The sequence below is a fragment of the Enoplosus armatus genome, chromosome 15, assembly GCF_043641665.1.
Source record: "Enoplosus armatus isolate fEnoArm2 chromosome 15, fEnoArm2.hap1, whole genome shotgun sequence".
Classification (NCBI taxonomy): Eukaryota; Metazoa; Chordata; class Actinopteri; order Centrarchiformes; family Enoplosidae; genus Enoplosus; species Enoplosus armatus.
The window spans coordinates 14,585,993-14,602,930 of record NC_092194.1 but is presented as its reverse complement, the minus strand read 5'-3'; the positions used below and the strand labels follow the sequence as shown (position 1 = coordinate 14,602,930).

At 39.1% G+C, this 16,938-nt stretch overlaps 1 protein-coding gene across 2 annotated transcripts; it reads right to left on the bottom strand.

The window, feature by feature from the left end:
• Positions 1-2,595: 2,595 nt before the first annotated feature.
• LOC139297289 (serine/threonine-protein phosphatase PP1-beta catalytic subunit-like) lies at positions 2,596-15,110 on the bottom strand. Of its 2 annotated transcripts, XM_070919891.1 has the most exons (8): positions 15,058-15,110; positions 10,873-11,004; positions 6,316-6,546; positions 6,112-6,216; positions 5,912-5,983; positions 5,456-5,607; positions 4,631-4,765; positions 2,596-4,506 (listed from the first exon to the last, which is right to left on the bottom strand). In XM_070919891.1, exons 1-8 carry the CDS (start codon positions 15,107-15,109, stop codon positions 4,402-4,404), a joined length of 984 nt encoding a protein of 327 aa, XP_070775992.1. In that variant the 5' UTR covers position 15,110; the 3' UTR covers positions 2,596-4,401. The 2 variants fall into 2 exon arrangements, with proteins under 2 accessions (XP_070775992.1, XP_070775993.1); XM_070919892.1 differs by lacking the exon at positions 10,873-11,004 and having other exon boundaries at positions 15,058-15,109.
• Between the last annotated feature and the right edge of the window lie 1,828 nt (positions 15,111-16,938).

The following is a 16,938-nucleotide window of genomic DNA, read 5'->3' as shown; positions in this document are numbered from 1 at the left end:
GCAACAAAGATTCACATTTGACGAGCAAATGTTTTGGCATATTTGCTTGAAAAATGATGATTAATCGATCAAAATGTTACCAATTAATTTTCTGTAATTGTTGCAGCTGTGGTTCAGTTTTCTATGATTTAAGGCAACGAAAAGTACAACATTCTCATATTTAACAGGCTACAATCATCAAATGTTTGGCAGTTTTGTTCGAAAGAAGATTAAAACGATAATTAAATGATCGATTAATGTTTCGGCTCTAATAACAAGCCGAAAAGAGGCGCAGGAAGACAGAGAGAGCTGCTATTTTAAATGACTAAACACTACACTTGTCCAGTCAGATATACAGTTACAACAATTACAGTAACCATATATTCTATGCTTTACCAGACATAGCGACTGCAGTTTAGCCTCGACACAATTAACAAGCTAACAACGTTAGCTACTTCAACTCTACCTGCACTGATGAACTTTAGACTTGACAGCAGCCGAGAATAACAGGGTGACACAATATCGTGCGACAGTCAAACACTTCACTTGTTTCCGTAACAAAACTGTTTTTGTTTTTAAATACAAAGTCTAGTGTTAAATACGACCAGTCTAACGGCTCGCACGACTCTCATAAATTATTTTCGTTGTATGAGATGCAAAACAAGGGATACAACCTGCACTTCTGGTTCAGTAGCTCCTTGCAAAACATCACAGATCTGTAAACGCTGCAACTGCGAATGCGCATTCTTGTAATGCATCCATGATCCATCCATGTTGTATAGGAAGCGGATGTTACGCGCTGCGTCTTGTCCGCGTTATTTTTTTCCCCACCACCTCCTTTGCGTCAAGTCCCGCCCATACCCTGCCTCTGATTGGCTATCATTAACCTTAACCTCATCCTAACCCTAACCTTAACCAATCTAACCAACTCAGGAAACGAGTACTAGCCAATCAGAGGCCGGGACTCAACAATAGTCAAAGAAGACCTTTAACTCAATCACATGTAGATGTCGCCCCCCTTCGTTTAGGAAGATGAATTACACAAACAATCCTCACTAAAATGACCAATAAAAAATAAATATTCAGATACCCAAGTAAAAGTAGCAATACTACAGTGTCGAAATACTCTGTTACAAGTATAAGTCTTGCATTCAAAATCTTAGTATAAGTACAAAAGTATTAGTATCAAAATATACCTCAAGTACCACAAGTAAAAGTCCTTATTATGCAGACTGGCCCATTTCGAAATAATGTATATTATATTTTTGGATTATAATTATTTATGCATTAATGTGTTCAGAACTTTAATATTGCAACTAGTAAAGGCGGAGGTCATTTTAATTATTCTATATGCTGCTGGGTAGTTTAATTTATTAGAAAACATCATAATTTATTAGTGGATATATATTTTGTATTAATAATCTGAATCTGCAAAGTGTAATGGAGTAAAAAGCACAATATCGGCTTCAAAAATGTTAACATTATTAAATAACATTATTCTTTTGAAAAAAAACATTCTAAGTGGTTCTAAGTTTATTTTGCAAAAAAGAACGTGCTCATCACCACCATCAGGCACAATCTGCATACATAGTAAGTGAAACAAACTGCAAACATTTTTTGTTTTCAAAATATGTATATGCCTCCTCAAACTAAGAGAAAACAAGAATCACCTCCTACGTTTTACATCGATTTATTATTCTGTATATGTTCTGAAGGATACTGAGTATTTGTTGTCTTGTCATTAAATTGTTTTTATTTTATTTTGCTTTCTTGTTAAAATCTAACATTCATTGAAATGTATTTGAGCTTTGGCAATAATAATGTAACATCAACATTCATGCCAACAAGCTTATTTGATTTGACTGATCAATTTGCTGGATCACATTTGTTTTAATATATCTGTTCAGCTATAATATTCCATAGTTGTTTAAAGTGCCCAAACCCCACCATCATCTACGTAGGCAGACTCACACTGACAATGGGAGAACCACATCCACAAAAGTCTTACGGGCGCAGAAGGGAGAAGAGCAGGACTCCCTCCTATCAGACCCCCTCCTTCCTGAGGTCTGATGACAGTGATGATATGATGATGGCTGATGCAGTGGAGGCTCTGGATGTACAGGTTTGGCAAGACAAGACTATTGGTTCACATACGCCTAAAATTAACAGATATCATAACCTGTTTTATTGCAGAAAACAACGTAGAAATGAATACATTGTGACTTAATTCTTTCCTCAGGCCAACTCCACAGCCAGCATCATCCTCTACTACACTCTCCTCTTTCTAAAAGTGGGACTGTGGTTCATCTTTGTTTGGATCTTGTCTCATCTCCACCTGGGTGCTCCATGTTTTCTCCTGCCACTGACTGTCTGGTTGTATTCAGGGCCAATGCACAGAGCTCTGACCTGGGCTAAGAGGCGTCTGTGGGGCCCAGCTGCACAAAGTCTCACACTGTGTTGACTGTATATACATTTGCAAGATTTTACCCCTGTGTGGGCCTTTTCTCCGTCAGGCCTATAGAAAAGAGTAAAGTTAAGTAAAGTATCAGTTGTATGTTAACACAAAGAGGGAATAGGTAACATACATTAATGTATAGACATCAGTAAAACCAACAATTTTGGTTTCCATCCATTTTAATTGAATTTATAGACTTTCAAACAAACTTGTACAAATTGCAAAACAGCTTTTGGTAACACCTCATTGTTTTCTTAATATAATTATTAGGAAATAAATTAAGTGAATAAAAAGTAAACAATCTGAATAGAGAACAGAAAGAATAATACCACAAAGAGCAAAAAAACAAAGAAAGAGGCAACTGTTTTCCACAAAGGGTCAACTGCGTCTCATTTGCAGTAGACAGAAGTTAACTTCCGACCAGGCTCATTGCTGGTCAGTCGACCAGTCGAACTGAAGTACCTCCTCGTGGTAAATGACACAACATTTTGTACTGGCAATGTAATGAAAAGCTTTGTACTTTTTTTAATTTGAACTGTATTACTGCGTTTATACACCAGGTGGCATCACTATCACATAGCAAAACGGCCCGGTCCTGCCACCCACTCCTGACTCCACCAGTTTTCTTACTCTGTACATTGGGTACATTGGGTGATGTGAAAGGAGGATAGCTGGCATTTTACTTAAAAGCTTCCAAGAGCAAACTTTCTTGTTTGTTTGTTGTGTGTTCTATACACAACACTGAAAAATTCCAATACTGTAGAGCATTTTGTGAAGCCTACTTGTTATTTATATTGTTTATTTGGTCTTTTTAACACTGTACGGCTTACTTAGATATGTTAAACACTTGCAAAATTGCAACCTGTGCTGTTAGACATTTGCTATCCTTATCTGCTTCTTCATACAAGACTAGGAAAGGACAATTTTACAAGCACTTTTAGTACACCATTTATCCAGTATGCCTGCAGGTACAATACGGACCATAAGTGACTCACATTAGTTGAAAGCCTGTGCATGGACTTAATCTTCCATGGGCACAAAAAAAACTCTCTCAGCATCTTTCACTACAAATCAAGAGGATTATATGGGGGAAATTATCTTGATGAGAACAAATAATAAAGAGACCCAGGAAAATGTCAATACCAGCTCTGTGTGAGAAGTGGCATGTTTTTGTGTGGGTGTGGAGTCGAGGCACAGGGAGGCATAACAGAGTGGAGGAATCGATGCCCAGAGGGCGTTGTGTTCGGGTAGAGCGTGTCCACTGCCAGCAGCATCTGATTTAGCCTCTATATTTCATTCACGCCGGTCTCTTCACATTCTTTGCGACTCATGGGGAGGTGCACTTTTTCAATGGTTAAATATATAAAATCTGCACAACAACCGCAAGTTCACCGCATATGCTATAATATGTTTAAACTGTTGAACTGGAATACGAGAAATGTTATTTGTGTCTACGGATTTTTTGCATTGCACGGAAACCGCACACTCATTGAAATTACATTGGAAGGATTCTCTGTTTTTCTGTCAAGGCAAAACAATGTTCAATCTCTACTATGTTTTTGTTAAACTGAAAAAGAATTCCTCTAACTCTCGTCGCTTTGCCCCTCTACACAGAGAAGGCATTTCCTCACACAACACAGAACCTCAGAAAACCTCGAATGGCATTGGAAGTAAAACCACAAAAAAAAGATTATCTGTTAATAATATCAAAAATACCAACAAACAGGCAAAAAATAAAAATAAAACAGATTGGTCACAGCAAATTTATGTACACATACACATTAAGAAAAAGAGCTGTCAGTGGAGTTGGGGAGGGGGGTGGGTGAGTGGAGAAGAAAAAGGAGAAAGATTTGGGCAATTAGATAAGCCCTGTATCTTCGCTATACAGGGGAGTTACAGGGGTTGCCATGATGGCAGACCAGGGACGGACAGAGTGAGAAGGAGGGGGGAGAGCCAAGGCTGCACGTTCACCTCTTCTTGGGGGCTTGGGCGGTGCGGGGTGGGGTGACGGGCCGACCAGAATTTACACCACCATACTGGTACTTGGCCTTCTTCTCTGAGGGCTTTAGGATCTTTAAACAATGAGACACAAACACACAGAGAAAATATGCATGTATGAGTGAGATAATGAGTTAAGTAAAATATCAAAAGGCAATTAGCATAACTGTCCATGTGTCCCTTTTGTTTTTACACTACCTGGAAGGAGCACATGAGGGATTCATCAACACTCATCATGCCGCCTGCATTGTCAAACTCCCCACAGTAGTTTGGAGCAGAGAAAAGTGTGACCAGTTGGCGTTTGGCAAAGAACTCATATCCATCCTCCACAACCTGTTAGAAGACACATGACATTATTCCACCGCCTACAACGATCAATACCAAGAAACACATCTTCAGCTAGTTTCAGCAAGAGTCCAACTTTGCTATCTTGGTTGAGTTTACAAAACCACCTACACCTGAATCAATATGAAAACGCCCAACCCAGAGCTGAAATAGCTGTGGCCAATTTCACGACTCTTGTGCTAGTCGTTCAGTCGTTTAATCAATTAACAGAAAAGTTACACATTTAAATTCTGATGACCAATTGTTTTTGGTCATCTATCAGGTCAATATACCTGCTGTCTGTCAGTCTCAAATGCAAATAGTAGCTTCTCATTCTGTTTCATACTAATTTACCGCAGCAAAAGAATAGATTGATAATAAATGAGTGCTAACTTATAATGAATGATGCACAGGAAAAAAAGAGAAGAAATGGGAGCAGGAAGCTAGGGGCTACACTGCTGCACAAGGTCTATTAATATGTGGTTTAGCTCAGGTGTCTGTGTCTTTGCATTAGCCTCAGTAATTACTTCTACCAAAGACGCACAAACTAATGGAGGTCAGCTGTCATTAAAATGCATGGTCAACCAAAGTCAAGTCTCTAAGAAAGAAAAAAACCCACAAGATCAATTTGCTTGCCATGTGCTTCCTGCATTTACATTACATATCCGGGCTCTCTACCTTCATTCCCTTCATAATTACCTGGTGGGCTCTGCAGATGAGGTCCAGGTCATGGCGGTTCAGGAACTTGCTGACCACATCCGCTCCAAAGGTGAAGGAGACCCCACGGTCGTTCTCTCCCCAACCTTGTACATCCTTATCTGGGTCTGACCACAAGAGGTCACACAGCAGGCCTGAGAGACGGAGATAAAGAACAGAAAAATCAGGAGAGAGTTGGAAGGAGAGCACGGACAGGCAACAGGGGTGGGGTGGGGGGGTGCTTAAGATCTGACAGACTTTGCTGATGTAACACAGAAGATCTACTGATGTAACATTCAGGAAGAGAGAGGCTGGGAATTGTCATTTAAAGGTAAACTTTAAATCCAGAGAGAAATCCAGAGGAAGTGAACATGTTCAGTATAAACACACACACACACACACACACACACACACACACACACACACACACACACACACACACACACACACACAGAGTACCTGTATCAGGCACGTCTGTTGGCCTCATGATCCTGCGAATCTGCTCCATTGACTGCAAATCAGGCGATAGCCCTAAAATAGAAAATAAAGGGGTTACTTTTGATTGGAGTTGCTACAAATATATTTCAAACAAGGGTATCAAAAAGTTGCGGTTCACATTTGGGACAAGAGGAGGAAATATGTGCCAACAGTTCTGTTACCTCCATGGCAGCAGAAGATCTTCTCATCAATGATAGCAGCAATGGGGAGGCAGTTAAAGCAGTCGGTGAATGTCTTCCACAACTTAATGTTGAACCTGCGCTTGCCTGGTGGAGCACACAAACAAACATTATTAGAACCAAACTATATATGTGCTTCAGCGCTGTTTGTGTGTTTATATGTCCTCAGAGTTTATTTCTACTCACACTCATCGTAGAATCCGTAGATGCGGTTGATGGAAGCACACTCATGGTTGCCCCTGAGCAGGAAAAAGTTCTCTGGGTATTTGATCTTGTAGGCCAACAGGAGGCAGATGGTTTCCAGGGACTGTTTCCCTCTGTCCACGTAGTCTCCCAGAAAAAGGTAGTTTGCCTCTGGGGGGAAGCCACCATACTCAAACAGCCTCAGTAGATCTGTGTACTGCCCATGGATATCACCTAAAAAAAGGGGGAGTGAGAGGCAGGTGTTAGGTTGACTATATATTATGAGTGCAGTGACCAGGACAGGCTGTTCAACATACAATTATTAGAGAAACAAAGAAGAATTTAAGCTACATGAGTGAAAGGGAATTATTCTTAAAAACAGTGGTGATGCAGTTTGTGGAGACAGAAAAGGTGCAGAGATTGTGAAAAGATGCTTGAATATCATCAAAGGAAGTGCAGCACAAAAGCAAATACTTTTTTCTATCTCCAAAACCACATATTCACCCCCACGAATATACACACACCAACTCCTATCTCTCTGAATCCATTTTGATTTTCAGAACACAACCAGACATGTAGGTTGGTGGAGATATAAGACCATGTGCCTATGCTTTACTTGGACTACAGCAGCAAGCTCAAGGATACACACACACAAAAATGAGCCATTACAACAGCCACCAGATGAATGCCATGGCCCACGGGAATTTAGCTACCAAGGGAGAGAATGCTGACAATCCAGGTTAATCACAAAAATAAAGGACGTGCATACACATATCCACACAAACTAACTTTAATTTTAACAACTCTCCCAGGATTGAGGGTCAACCTTGTCTCTCTTTGACATCAGTCAGGCAGCGATGTGGTGGAGAAGCTCTTACCGAAGCACCGGATCTCTGTGGGGGGAGCCTCACTTCATCACCTAGCCAAGACCTGCTTCCTTTTATATCCTCTTGCACCAACTTAAGAGCTGCTCTAATTTGGGCTAAGTGCTCCAGACAGAGATGACTGCAGAGAGCCTCAGCAGAAAGGACAGAACAATAATAACAGGCTTTATTGTGACCAAAATGGAAAGCAAATTCATGTGCCACACTCTTTTTATGGCAATGCTTCATTACAAGATGGCACCAAATACAAATTAAAATGGAATAATAGGCCTTTTTAAGCTATGCAGCTGTCTGGCCCTGAGATAAAAATGACCAACAAAAATTACAACTTTATATCATGAGAGTGGCTGGCATGATTTCTTCTATTTCATGGTGCCCGTCAGTGATCTCTCTAGGCACCAAAACCCAAACCACGACTGGCACCAAACCTTTATGGCTACAGGCCTATACTTATTTTTGCCTGTGTCTTAGGATGGCATGCAAAAAACACACTTTTATCCGTGCAAATGAATGATTAAAGGAACAGCTCTGAATGTTTGAAGTCTATCTCTGTCTTATACTCAGTGCTCATGTAGTGCTGAGCCAGTTTTTCCCCCCCATCAATCATTTTATTTGCCCTAGACACGCAGGCCCAACTTGCCATCTAGAGTTTTGATACAGGTAATGGTAACAACTTCACAATCCTTGACATTAATAATACAATATAAAAACTTCAATGAAGTCTTAAAGTATTAATGCAGTGCTCCAGCAACATAGTCCAGGTCACACGCTGTCAGTATGAAATCAGGAAAGCTTTTAAAATGTCCTGTTACTTTAGTTGCTGTTTTCAAACCCTATTTTGTGTTAACTTCTTATGGGACAATGAAAAGGTGATGGTAGGTGGAAAATAAGGACGCCATGTATGTAAAGTATTTTACCAATCAGTTTCAGTTTTATAGAAAATATTGCACTTCTTTTGGGGTTCCAATTAACATTACTACAATGTGGGTTGGCCACAATAGTAAAATTAGTCAATAGGCATGCATAACAGCGTAAGTCTACCTTGTGCTAAAGCTGGGAACTGACGCGAAGACTGCAAAAAGCTACAAATACGACACAAAAACATGAAAATACTGATTTCGACAAACATATATTTTTAGTCTTGGCAGTCTGAAAGCAACACAAACTGGACAACAGAGTAAATATAGAAGACAGCACACAGAGAACAATAATTCTTGTTTTTGCCTGAACCAAACCAGAAACGGACATGAGGCACAAACAATTAGCCTTGCTCATTTATGCTGCAGTTTGCTCAGAAAAGGAATAAAAAAACAGGAACAAAGCCACATTTTAAAATGGTAGAGACATGGCAACATAGGCTGTAATCTCAGCAGAGACAGTTGGAGATGAGTGAACTTTGTAAGGGCAGGGCTAACTTCATGTGAAACTGGATTATAAAATAATACTGTTGAGTGGAGATAACTTTTAAGTTTAAAATAATATCAATAGGAATGATTTAGCAGCCACCATTTGATTGGCTGTCTGTTTGACAATGTCTGCCTCCAGAGACAGCACCTCAGGTTAGTTTTGCACTAACTATCCTCAACTCCACACCAAGAGTTGCTGCATGACTGAATGTGAATTTGTGAGCTTCACCAAGACTGGCTTTCTATGGGCCAGCCGCACGCCTGCCCTCTCACAAGGAATTGTAGGATGATGACAGTGAATTATTTACTGAGCACTGCCTCTGCAGTGTCAAAACAGTCCGAGAATAGCAGCACCGAGATTTAGGGTTTAAAAAGCAGGGCAAAAGGCGGAAAGAGTTGATAAAAAAAGGAGTGCTGAACTTGAGGTCAGTGTCATAAATGAGCAAGGTTTGTCTCAGAAGACAACACAATATAGCAGAACTCTGCAATAATAAAAGGACACAGCAGTGCATATTATTAGTATGCCACCCATGTTTCGTATATCAGTGTTATATGTTGTGCGGACGTCCTCCCATGCACTGAAAGAACAGGCCAATAGACAAATCAGATCAGTAATAATTAAAGAAGGCAATAAAACAAAACAATGCCTATGCATGCACAATGTAATGGCCATTATATCATTAGCCTAGCATCAGAGCACCGGTACTTAAGTAATAAGCTGTAATCAAGTGTGCTGTTGCATGACCTTGTGTAACCAGATAATCAACTGGTTCAAAAGCACCCACATAAAAACACCGGTGTGAGGAACACTCAATAATACTGCTCAACAAATACACACAAAAATGCTCAAACAAACAGGCTGTTTGTCTATAACTGTAATAAAGTCATAACAAAGAATCCACTTTACAAAAAAAAGTAAATGAAGATGTTCGTAAAGAACTGTGTAAAGATACTATACTGTCTGAAAAAATATATATGCAGTACTTTATTTCAAGTGTTTGAAACTTAAAAAGCATGATTTGTAGAAAATCCCCTTACAGATGTATATATGGGATCAGTAAGGTCATTTTGCGGAGCATTGTGATTGCCGAGTACTGTTAATGTTTATCATCTGTCTAGATTATTTTAGGAACAAAATTACTATCTAACAATATTGTGAACAACATAACATAAAAGTTTTCTATTATTCTGTTTAAATAAATGATAAAGCCAAACAGTGTCAAAGCGGCTGGCTTGGGCAAAATGATGCCAGTGACATTAAGGTTAACATGTGAGAGAGAGGCTAAGTGCCGAACCTGATCCATGTGGCCTTAGTAAATAATTAAGTCCATTCAGTGTTTGGTCTTTATAGCCAGTGCTGTTGCTTTGAAAGTCTGCCATCAGAGCAAGGCAAGTAATCAGTCTGGGGGTGGAAGTTCAGCAACAACACAAAGAAAGTAAAGGAGAGACAAAGAAACCTCACACAGTGACAAATAACACCACCTCAAACTCATGCATATTTTAGATTAATGTGCCAGAATTAGGTCTACATGGATGAAGACATTTTAAACCTTTAAACAGTCAGTTATTCTGATCAATATCAGACATGTGTATAAAGTCAACAATATCAATTTGACTTATAATTGGAGCCATTATTATATTTATTACCTAAAATACAAATGCTGCCATCTGAAGTTGATACAGGCCTGCATAACAATCTCAAAGTAAATGTGTGTGGGAGGGCTCTGGTATGAGGACAGCCACAAATGAACTGTGTGTAGGCTTGAGCCTATATGTGAGCTTGTGTACTGTATTTTCAAGGACTGGCACATATATTAGACCGTTCAGAGTTGTTTGCAGTTGCAGCTCTACACTGGAGGGAAGAGATAAAGCATGTGGGAGTGTGCCGAGATGTGCAGGAGCCAGCTAGAGACACTGATAGTGTTAGCATTTCAACTCAGGAGAAGGAGTTCACTTTGAAGGTGCACTGCTTTGCTCCAGTTCGGCCCGTCCATAGTATGTGTGTAAGACAGTGATACACAATCTGTGTATAAGTGTGTAATCCACCTATATGGATCTATCTGTAACATACACACAGTCAAGTTCAGGGAGTAACAGTGATTTAATGTATGAACCAGCCTGAAGCAGTGTTGTCCGGTCTCAATTCAGGGGGGCTTTAATGGAAATGTCACAGCACTGAGTTTAAGATGTTTTATGAATTAAAAAGCAAAACAAAACACGAGGTGGTGAGAAAATGGCTTAAAACAAGGGCACAAATGTACAACACTGACCACAGATCTTCAGGGGAGCCTCAAGCTCCAGCAGGATGGGCTGGCTGAGGAAGATCTCCCTGGATTTGATGCAGAGGCCCCGCACCTCTGCCTCTGTCATCTGGACTATCTTCCCCGGGCGACATCCCCGCACTGGAGAGGAGAGGAAAGACACTGTCAGTGCTATCAACAACTGTTATCATCATTGTCAGTGTTAACACAGCAGCACCCGCAACCCCCAACTCCACAAAGTTCATCAGAATGAGGCCATGATACAATCACGTTTTTACCTAAGGAAAAAAAAAACACTTACAGAATTGCAGAATCACAAAGGAATCTTAAAATCTGATGAGCTGTGGGCGTAATGATTCTGTAGCTTATAGTTGCTTAGTCTCTGCCATACTTAAGAAACCCACTGCTTAGACTATGAGAGCAGCTTGCATCTTCAGCAGTGGTGTGGGTTTATTGGCTGTGTAGCTGCACTGTTAGCTTAAGCCTACTTTCTGGCGTTCTGCCACAGCTCTGGGTGCAGATTTATCTTCCAAAGATGAAAAGAGGAGTAAGAATTGCAATCGTTGTCAATAGTCAGCAGCTGAAATAGGCAAGAGATATGAAAAGTGAGAGTATACCTAAAAAGTGCTTCCTTGCTATGGCACCTTGTGGCTTGTATAAGACTGGAGTTAAATTCCATCTAGTTTCAAAAGTTAAAAAGTCGATATATTTGTGTTTGATTTAATATCTGGACAGCCTGGTTAGTTCAATGAATCTGAAAGATGGCATCCTTTCAAAAAAGAAACATCAGTCACAAGACTTTACAGCTGCGCAAGAAGTGACTAGTGCAAAAAGCAGAAATCCAAAGAAATAAATATATGGCTGAAGAATGGTCTTATAGTGGTGACATAACTGTGACCAATTGTGATACATCGCTATATTAATACATGCATAGTAAATGGTAATTGGATGGCACTTATATCGCGATTTTCATTAAGTCTCACTTTGGTGTCACAAAAAGCAAATTAAAGTACTGCGTGAAGATGAACCATTGATGATGGACACAAAAGTTAGGAACAAATCCATGACTGAGGAATTATGTAATAACTAACCATTTTGGTATTGCCTTAAAGCTAGACGCCCACTAAATATTCCCATAAAGGATAGCTGAGCTTAGAGAAACTAATGCATGTTAGTCAGGGAGGAAGTTTCCTTCAACACTTTTCCTATTTGCCTTTTTGTTTCCTTAAAGGACAAATTAGAGAATGGCCAAGGAGGGAGCAGTTCAAAATGGATTGACTGATGTATTGGTGAGCAATTCCTAAAGCTTAGTGAATGCATTTTTGTGCATACATAAACACACACGTGTGCATATACACGCTACTTACACACTGTACTCAGACCTCACTGTCTCATTAGTCATGTAATCCAACCAAATCTTAGAGAAGTGAGTGAACCAGAGGAAATATGGATCCTCACAGATGGTAAATCTGAGCGCCAAAAACTGTTCTAGGGCTCCACCAACCTTAATGAAGTGTTCCATCAATTTCACACCATCAATTTTCTTTATCATCCATCTACTCTATCTGCACTGCATCATACCCATGGTGTGAAGCATGAAATTGCAGAAGTAGGGCTCTTCACTCAACGGCCAGGCCTCATCAGGGCTGAGCGAGTTAAGCTCGGATGCTTAGCCTGCTCGGCTTTAACACTGAACCTTTCACTGTTCGCACTTCTGCAGGCTGGCACTTTTAAAAGAGATTACGTTCTTAAGAACATTGAGGGGCAAAGGCTAAAATGAAGCAAGGATTTGCAACCATCAGAAACCAAATCACTGTGTGTGTGTGTGTGTGTGTGTGTGTGTGTGTGTGTGTGTGTGTGTGACTGTACATGTGTCTGGAGAAAGCGACACTGTGTTCCATAAGTTTAAATTCCAATGAATAAGCACTCTCACTGACACTTGGATTTTCCTCAACACCAAACTTTCTCAGACAGCAAAACATACAGTAAGCTATTATGTGATTGTGGGATGCAAAATAAAAGCTCAAGGCTTTTCAAATTTTCTGCTTGAGAAACTTAGCACCAGAGAATATTCAGTCTCTTGATATGGTAACTGTGCTGAACATGAGAAAATGTCAGTACCAATTCGTGTATATTATATCCATAAAAAACAGACGTAATTTTGGAGGCAGTCGTGTTCTGCCTTTATCGAAACAGACACACAAACCTGGATTAATGAAAGGTACAAACCAATTTGAAAGCCTGGCTTTGGCTTCTGCTAAGTTTCAGGGTGCATTTTCTTGGCTAGTTCCACTAAACCCTTTAGAATAAGGTTTTTTTTTGGACTGATCCAGATTAATTTAGTAAACAGAAATCTCTGGCTCTGGCATTTCACAAGTAGACATTTCTTACCTACAGACAATCAAAAATTCATAATGGCCATTCATCATGTTCCTAAATTATTTGCACATGTGCTTGATTCTGACCCTTGAGTAAGTTCACACCACTTACTACAAAGCGATTATGTAAGAAGCCTATGAAACGAAAACATTCAAATCACTTAGTCATGTGTAGTTACTTGTTTTTATGATCATGAAAATAGAAAAGAGACAATCACCATCTTTTACCGACAAGATCATAGCAAAACTGAATACCTATGAAAAATGCCAATTAAAGTCCAACTTGTATTCAACATATGAGCAGCAGAATCAACAAGTCACTGCAGTCTGAGCTGAGAAACAAGGAAAACAGTTTTCCAGCTGAGAAAAATGTTTTTTTACACTTAAGAGAAAAGAAGTGGAGTTTCTCTCTTTATTTTCAATTAATTCCACCATTTGGTAGCAATGATAACAATGATAACAAATAAAATCATAATAAAAATGAAACTGCAAGAAGCACAAGGCAGTTGCAGTGTGATGGCATTTTCTAGCATTTACTATAAATAACAAATCTTAGCATTTCAATGCTGGCATAGTGTCTCATCCCTCCAACAGAGTCACAGATACTGGTGGAAAGTATGCCAAGGACAGCTGAATTTGCCTTAGTGGCCTGGTCTGACTCAAAGTATATTTCACAGGGGGAACAGAAAACTCTCCGCCTTCTCGGCCAACACAAAAAGATTTTTGCACATCCCTCTCTTTGCCAAACCCGAAACCTGGTCCTCACAGACCAACAAAATTCCCCTTATTTACCATGCAATTGTAAACACAGCAAGACAAGAGAACATAAACTGTAGCTTTGAACATGTTTGTGGACAGTATTTCTTCTGTCTGCAATTTCAATTTGTGTTTTGTTATTCACCTGTGCCAATATTAACATGCATTTAAAGGAAATGTGTGTGCATCGTGGGCCCACTGTGCATGAGTGCCCTGAATCACAGCAACCTGCCCACTGAAACACACCTACAAACCCAGAGAGGAGTGAGCTACAAAAGTTGAAATTACTTCACAAAAATAAAACTACCTCACAACTGAAATTAATCTCGAATGTAGTGATAAGGACATCCACTATCAGACTAAAGGCTTATCAATACACTAATGTTTTAGGCCTATGTGTATAGCATGTCCATCAGTTAAAAGATTCCCCTCCCATTAATGTAACATTAACCAGATCACCAATAGAATTGAACAGCAATACCATAACGACAACTTCCAGCAACGCGGATATGTAGCGAAACTTAACCGTGTCAAGGGCAGGGGCGCTGGTGAAAATGGGTGTCCATGCCTTTGGTTTACAAACATTAACTTAAGCTACTCAACAGTTACAACCGTTGGAACCATGACACATGATTCTGGGTTGTATTTGAATGCTATAACGCACAAGACAAACGTTCCAGCCCCTCCTGCTCGATACATATTTACCAAATAAATGAGCCGGAATATAGCCAGAAACGTCAGGCAGAAAGTTTAATTACATGCTAAAGTAAGGACCACGACACGATAAAACGACTTGCCAAGAGAAACGTAGCAATTACTGCGAAAACTGAGAGATGTAGGCGTTCACCGCTGACAGTGTTTATAAACACGGCCAGCTAACGTTAGCCAGAGCTAGCCGGGGATACACCGTACAAGTGGTTGACGTTAGCCCTACTAGCCAACACATTTCCTGCGCTTTGTGAGGAAACAGCGATAGCTACGGAATAGATCTAAGACCAGGCTCAATGAACATAAACAGCGAACTATGTGTAACATTAGAAGCTGTATTGAAATCGCTCACCTTCCAGGAGTCGAGAGATAAGGCTGTCCACGTTCAATTCACCCTCCGCCATCTTCAAACTGATGTGGTACAGTGTTGCCCGGTTCGATCCCCCTACTGACACCAGGAGGCGCTGTTGTCAAGAAAACAGTAACCGTAGATGAAAACCAGGAAACTAGTGAAGACCACACCTAGAGTTTTTGAGTTTTTTCGTGGCTTTAGGCTACCAGACATATTGTATATCCTATAGTAAATTCCATCCAGCATACACGAGAAAAAAAAGATATTAAAAAAGGCACAATTTGTGTTTGTGTTTGCAGTGGTGGGATAAGTGTTCAGATCCTATACTTAAGTAGGCTAGTGGCAGCCATACAACGACGTAAAAATACAAATTTACAAGTAAAAGTCATGCATTAAAAATCTTACTTAAATTAAAGTACAAAAGTATTATCAGCAACATGCAATTAAAGTATGAAAAGTAAAAGCAGTAAAAGTTATATATTATTGAATAATTATTACTGATGCATACCGTGTAAAGAAGCTGTTTAATATTGTGGCCAGTTCAGGTGTAGCTAATTGTAACTATTGTATATACTTTTGGGTAGTTTAATCCGTATATATAATAGTGTATAGATCACTTAAATATATATATATATCTATATATATATATATATATAGATATATATATTTTAGTGATCATATACTTTGTAAGATCAGCTGTCAAACAAATGTAGTGGTGTAAAAACTACAATATTTTCCACTGAAATGTAGTGGAGTAGTAAATGTAAATGTACTTTCCACCACTCTATGCTTGTGACATAATTAACAGAAGCAGTCAGTGGCTTTCATCGCTGTATGGGGTCATAAAATAACCCTTTTATGTTTTATCAGTAGACTATCTCACTGGTGGTAATGATTAAGGTAATACATGTAGGCTGATAAGTGCTATTCTCCAAGCAGAATCATTTGTGCATGGGCGGTTTGCGTATTTTATGATATGGTGGTATTTGTATTTCCTTTCTAAGATAAATACCATTAACGTGTAATGGTGACATGTCGGGACTGGTTGGTGTCTGGTTGTCCGGATGTCACTTGAGAAGTCACTCTAGATTACAGTTTATATTATTATTTATTCCAAATAACCAAAACACATTTTTGTTACAATCAAAGGCAAGCATTTTTTTTTAAACTGACACAATAAAGAAAACAGACAAATTACATTATCTATTCAAGCATTCATCATTGCACAAAATGGCCACACAATGTTAGATTCATATTTACATTCATCAAGAGTGTACTGTGGTTACAGAAAGAGTAACTAATTTGAGTACTTGAATTAAGCAAGTATTGTGTATTTTACTTCACATTTATCGGAAAATTACTAAATTCAAATACATTTTCATTTTAATAAAATTGAATATATAACAGCAGTAATAAGTTAATGTGCAGTGAGTAATTTCAGTCTTTATTTTTGCACATGAAATCTACTGTTTGATTTGTAGTGGTTGGTAATTGCATTGTCTCATTGAGTCAGTTGTTAGACCAGCTACAACACTTAAATATGCCTTACAGGTGAACGCAACAGTGATATAAAAAATGTGAAGGGAACCATTCTTCATGAGAAGAATTCAGTAAGGTTTAATGCAGGAGTTATAATGGCGTGTCATTCAGTTGTCTTATTTCTTTCTTTCTTTAAGTGAAGTCTGGTGTACCTTTTCCACTTCTGCATCCAGTAATATTTTCTTTGGTTCATGGCCAATGATTAACTTTTCTATCTTATGTTTTTTATTATGAAAACCTGCCTTATTATCAACACAAACAATATGCTTTATACAATAATTTTAAAGATTGCAATGTTGTTTTGTAGTTCTTATATTCTTCCTTGAATAGTCCAGTGCAAAA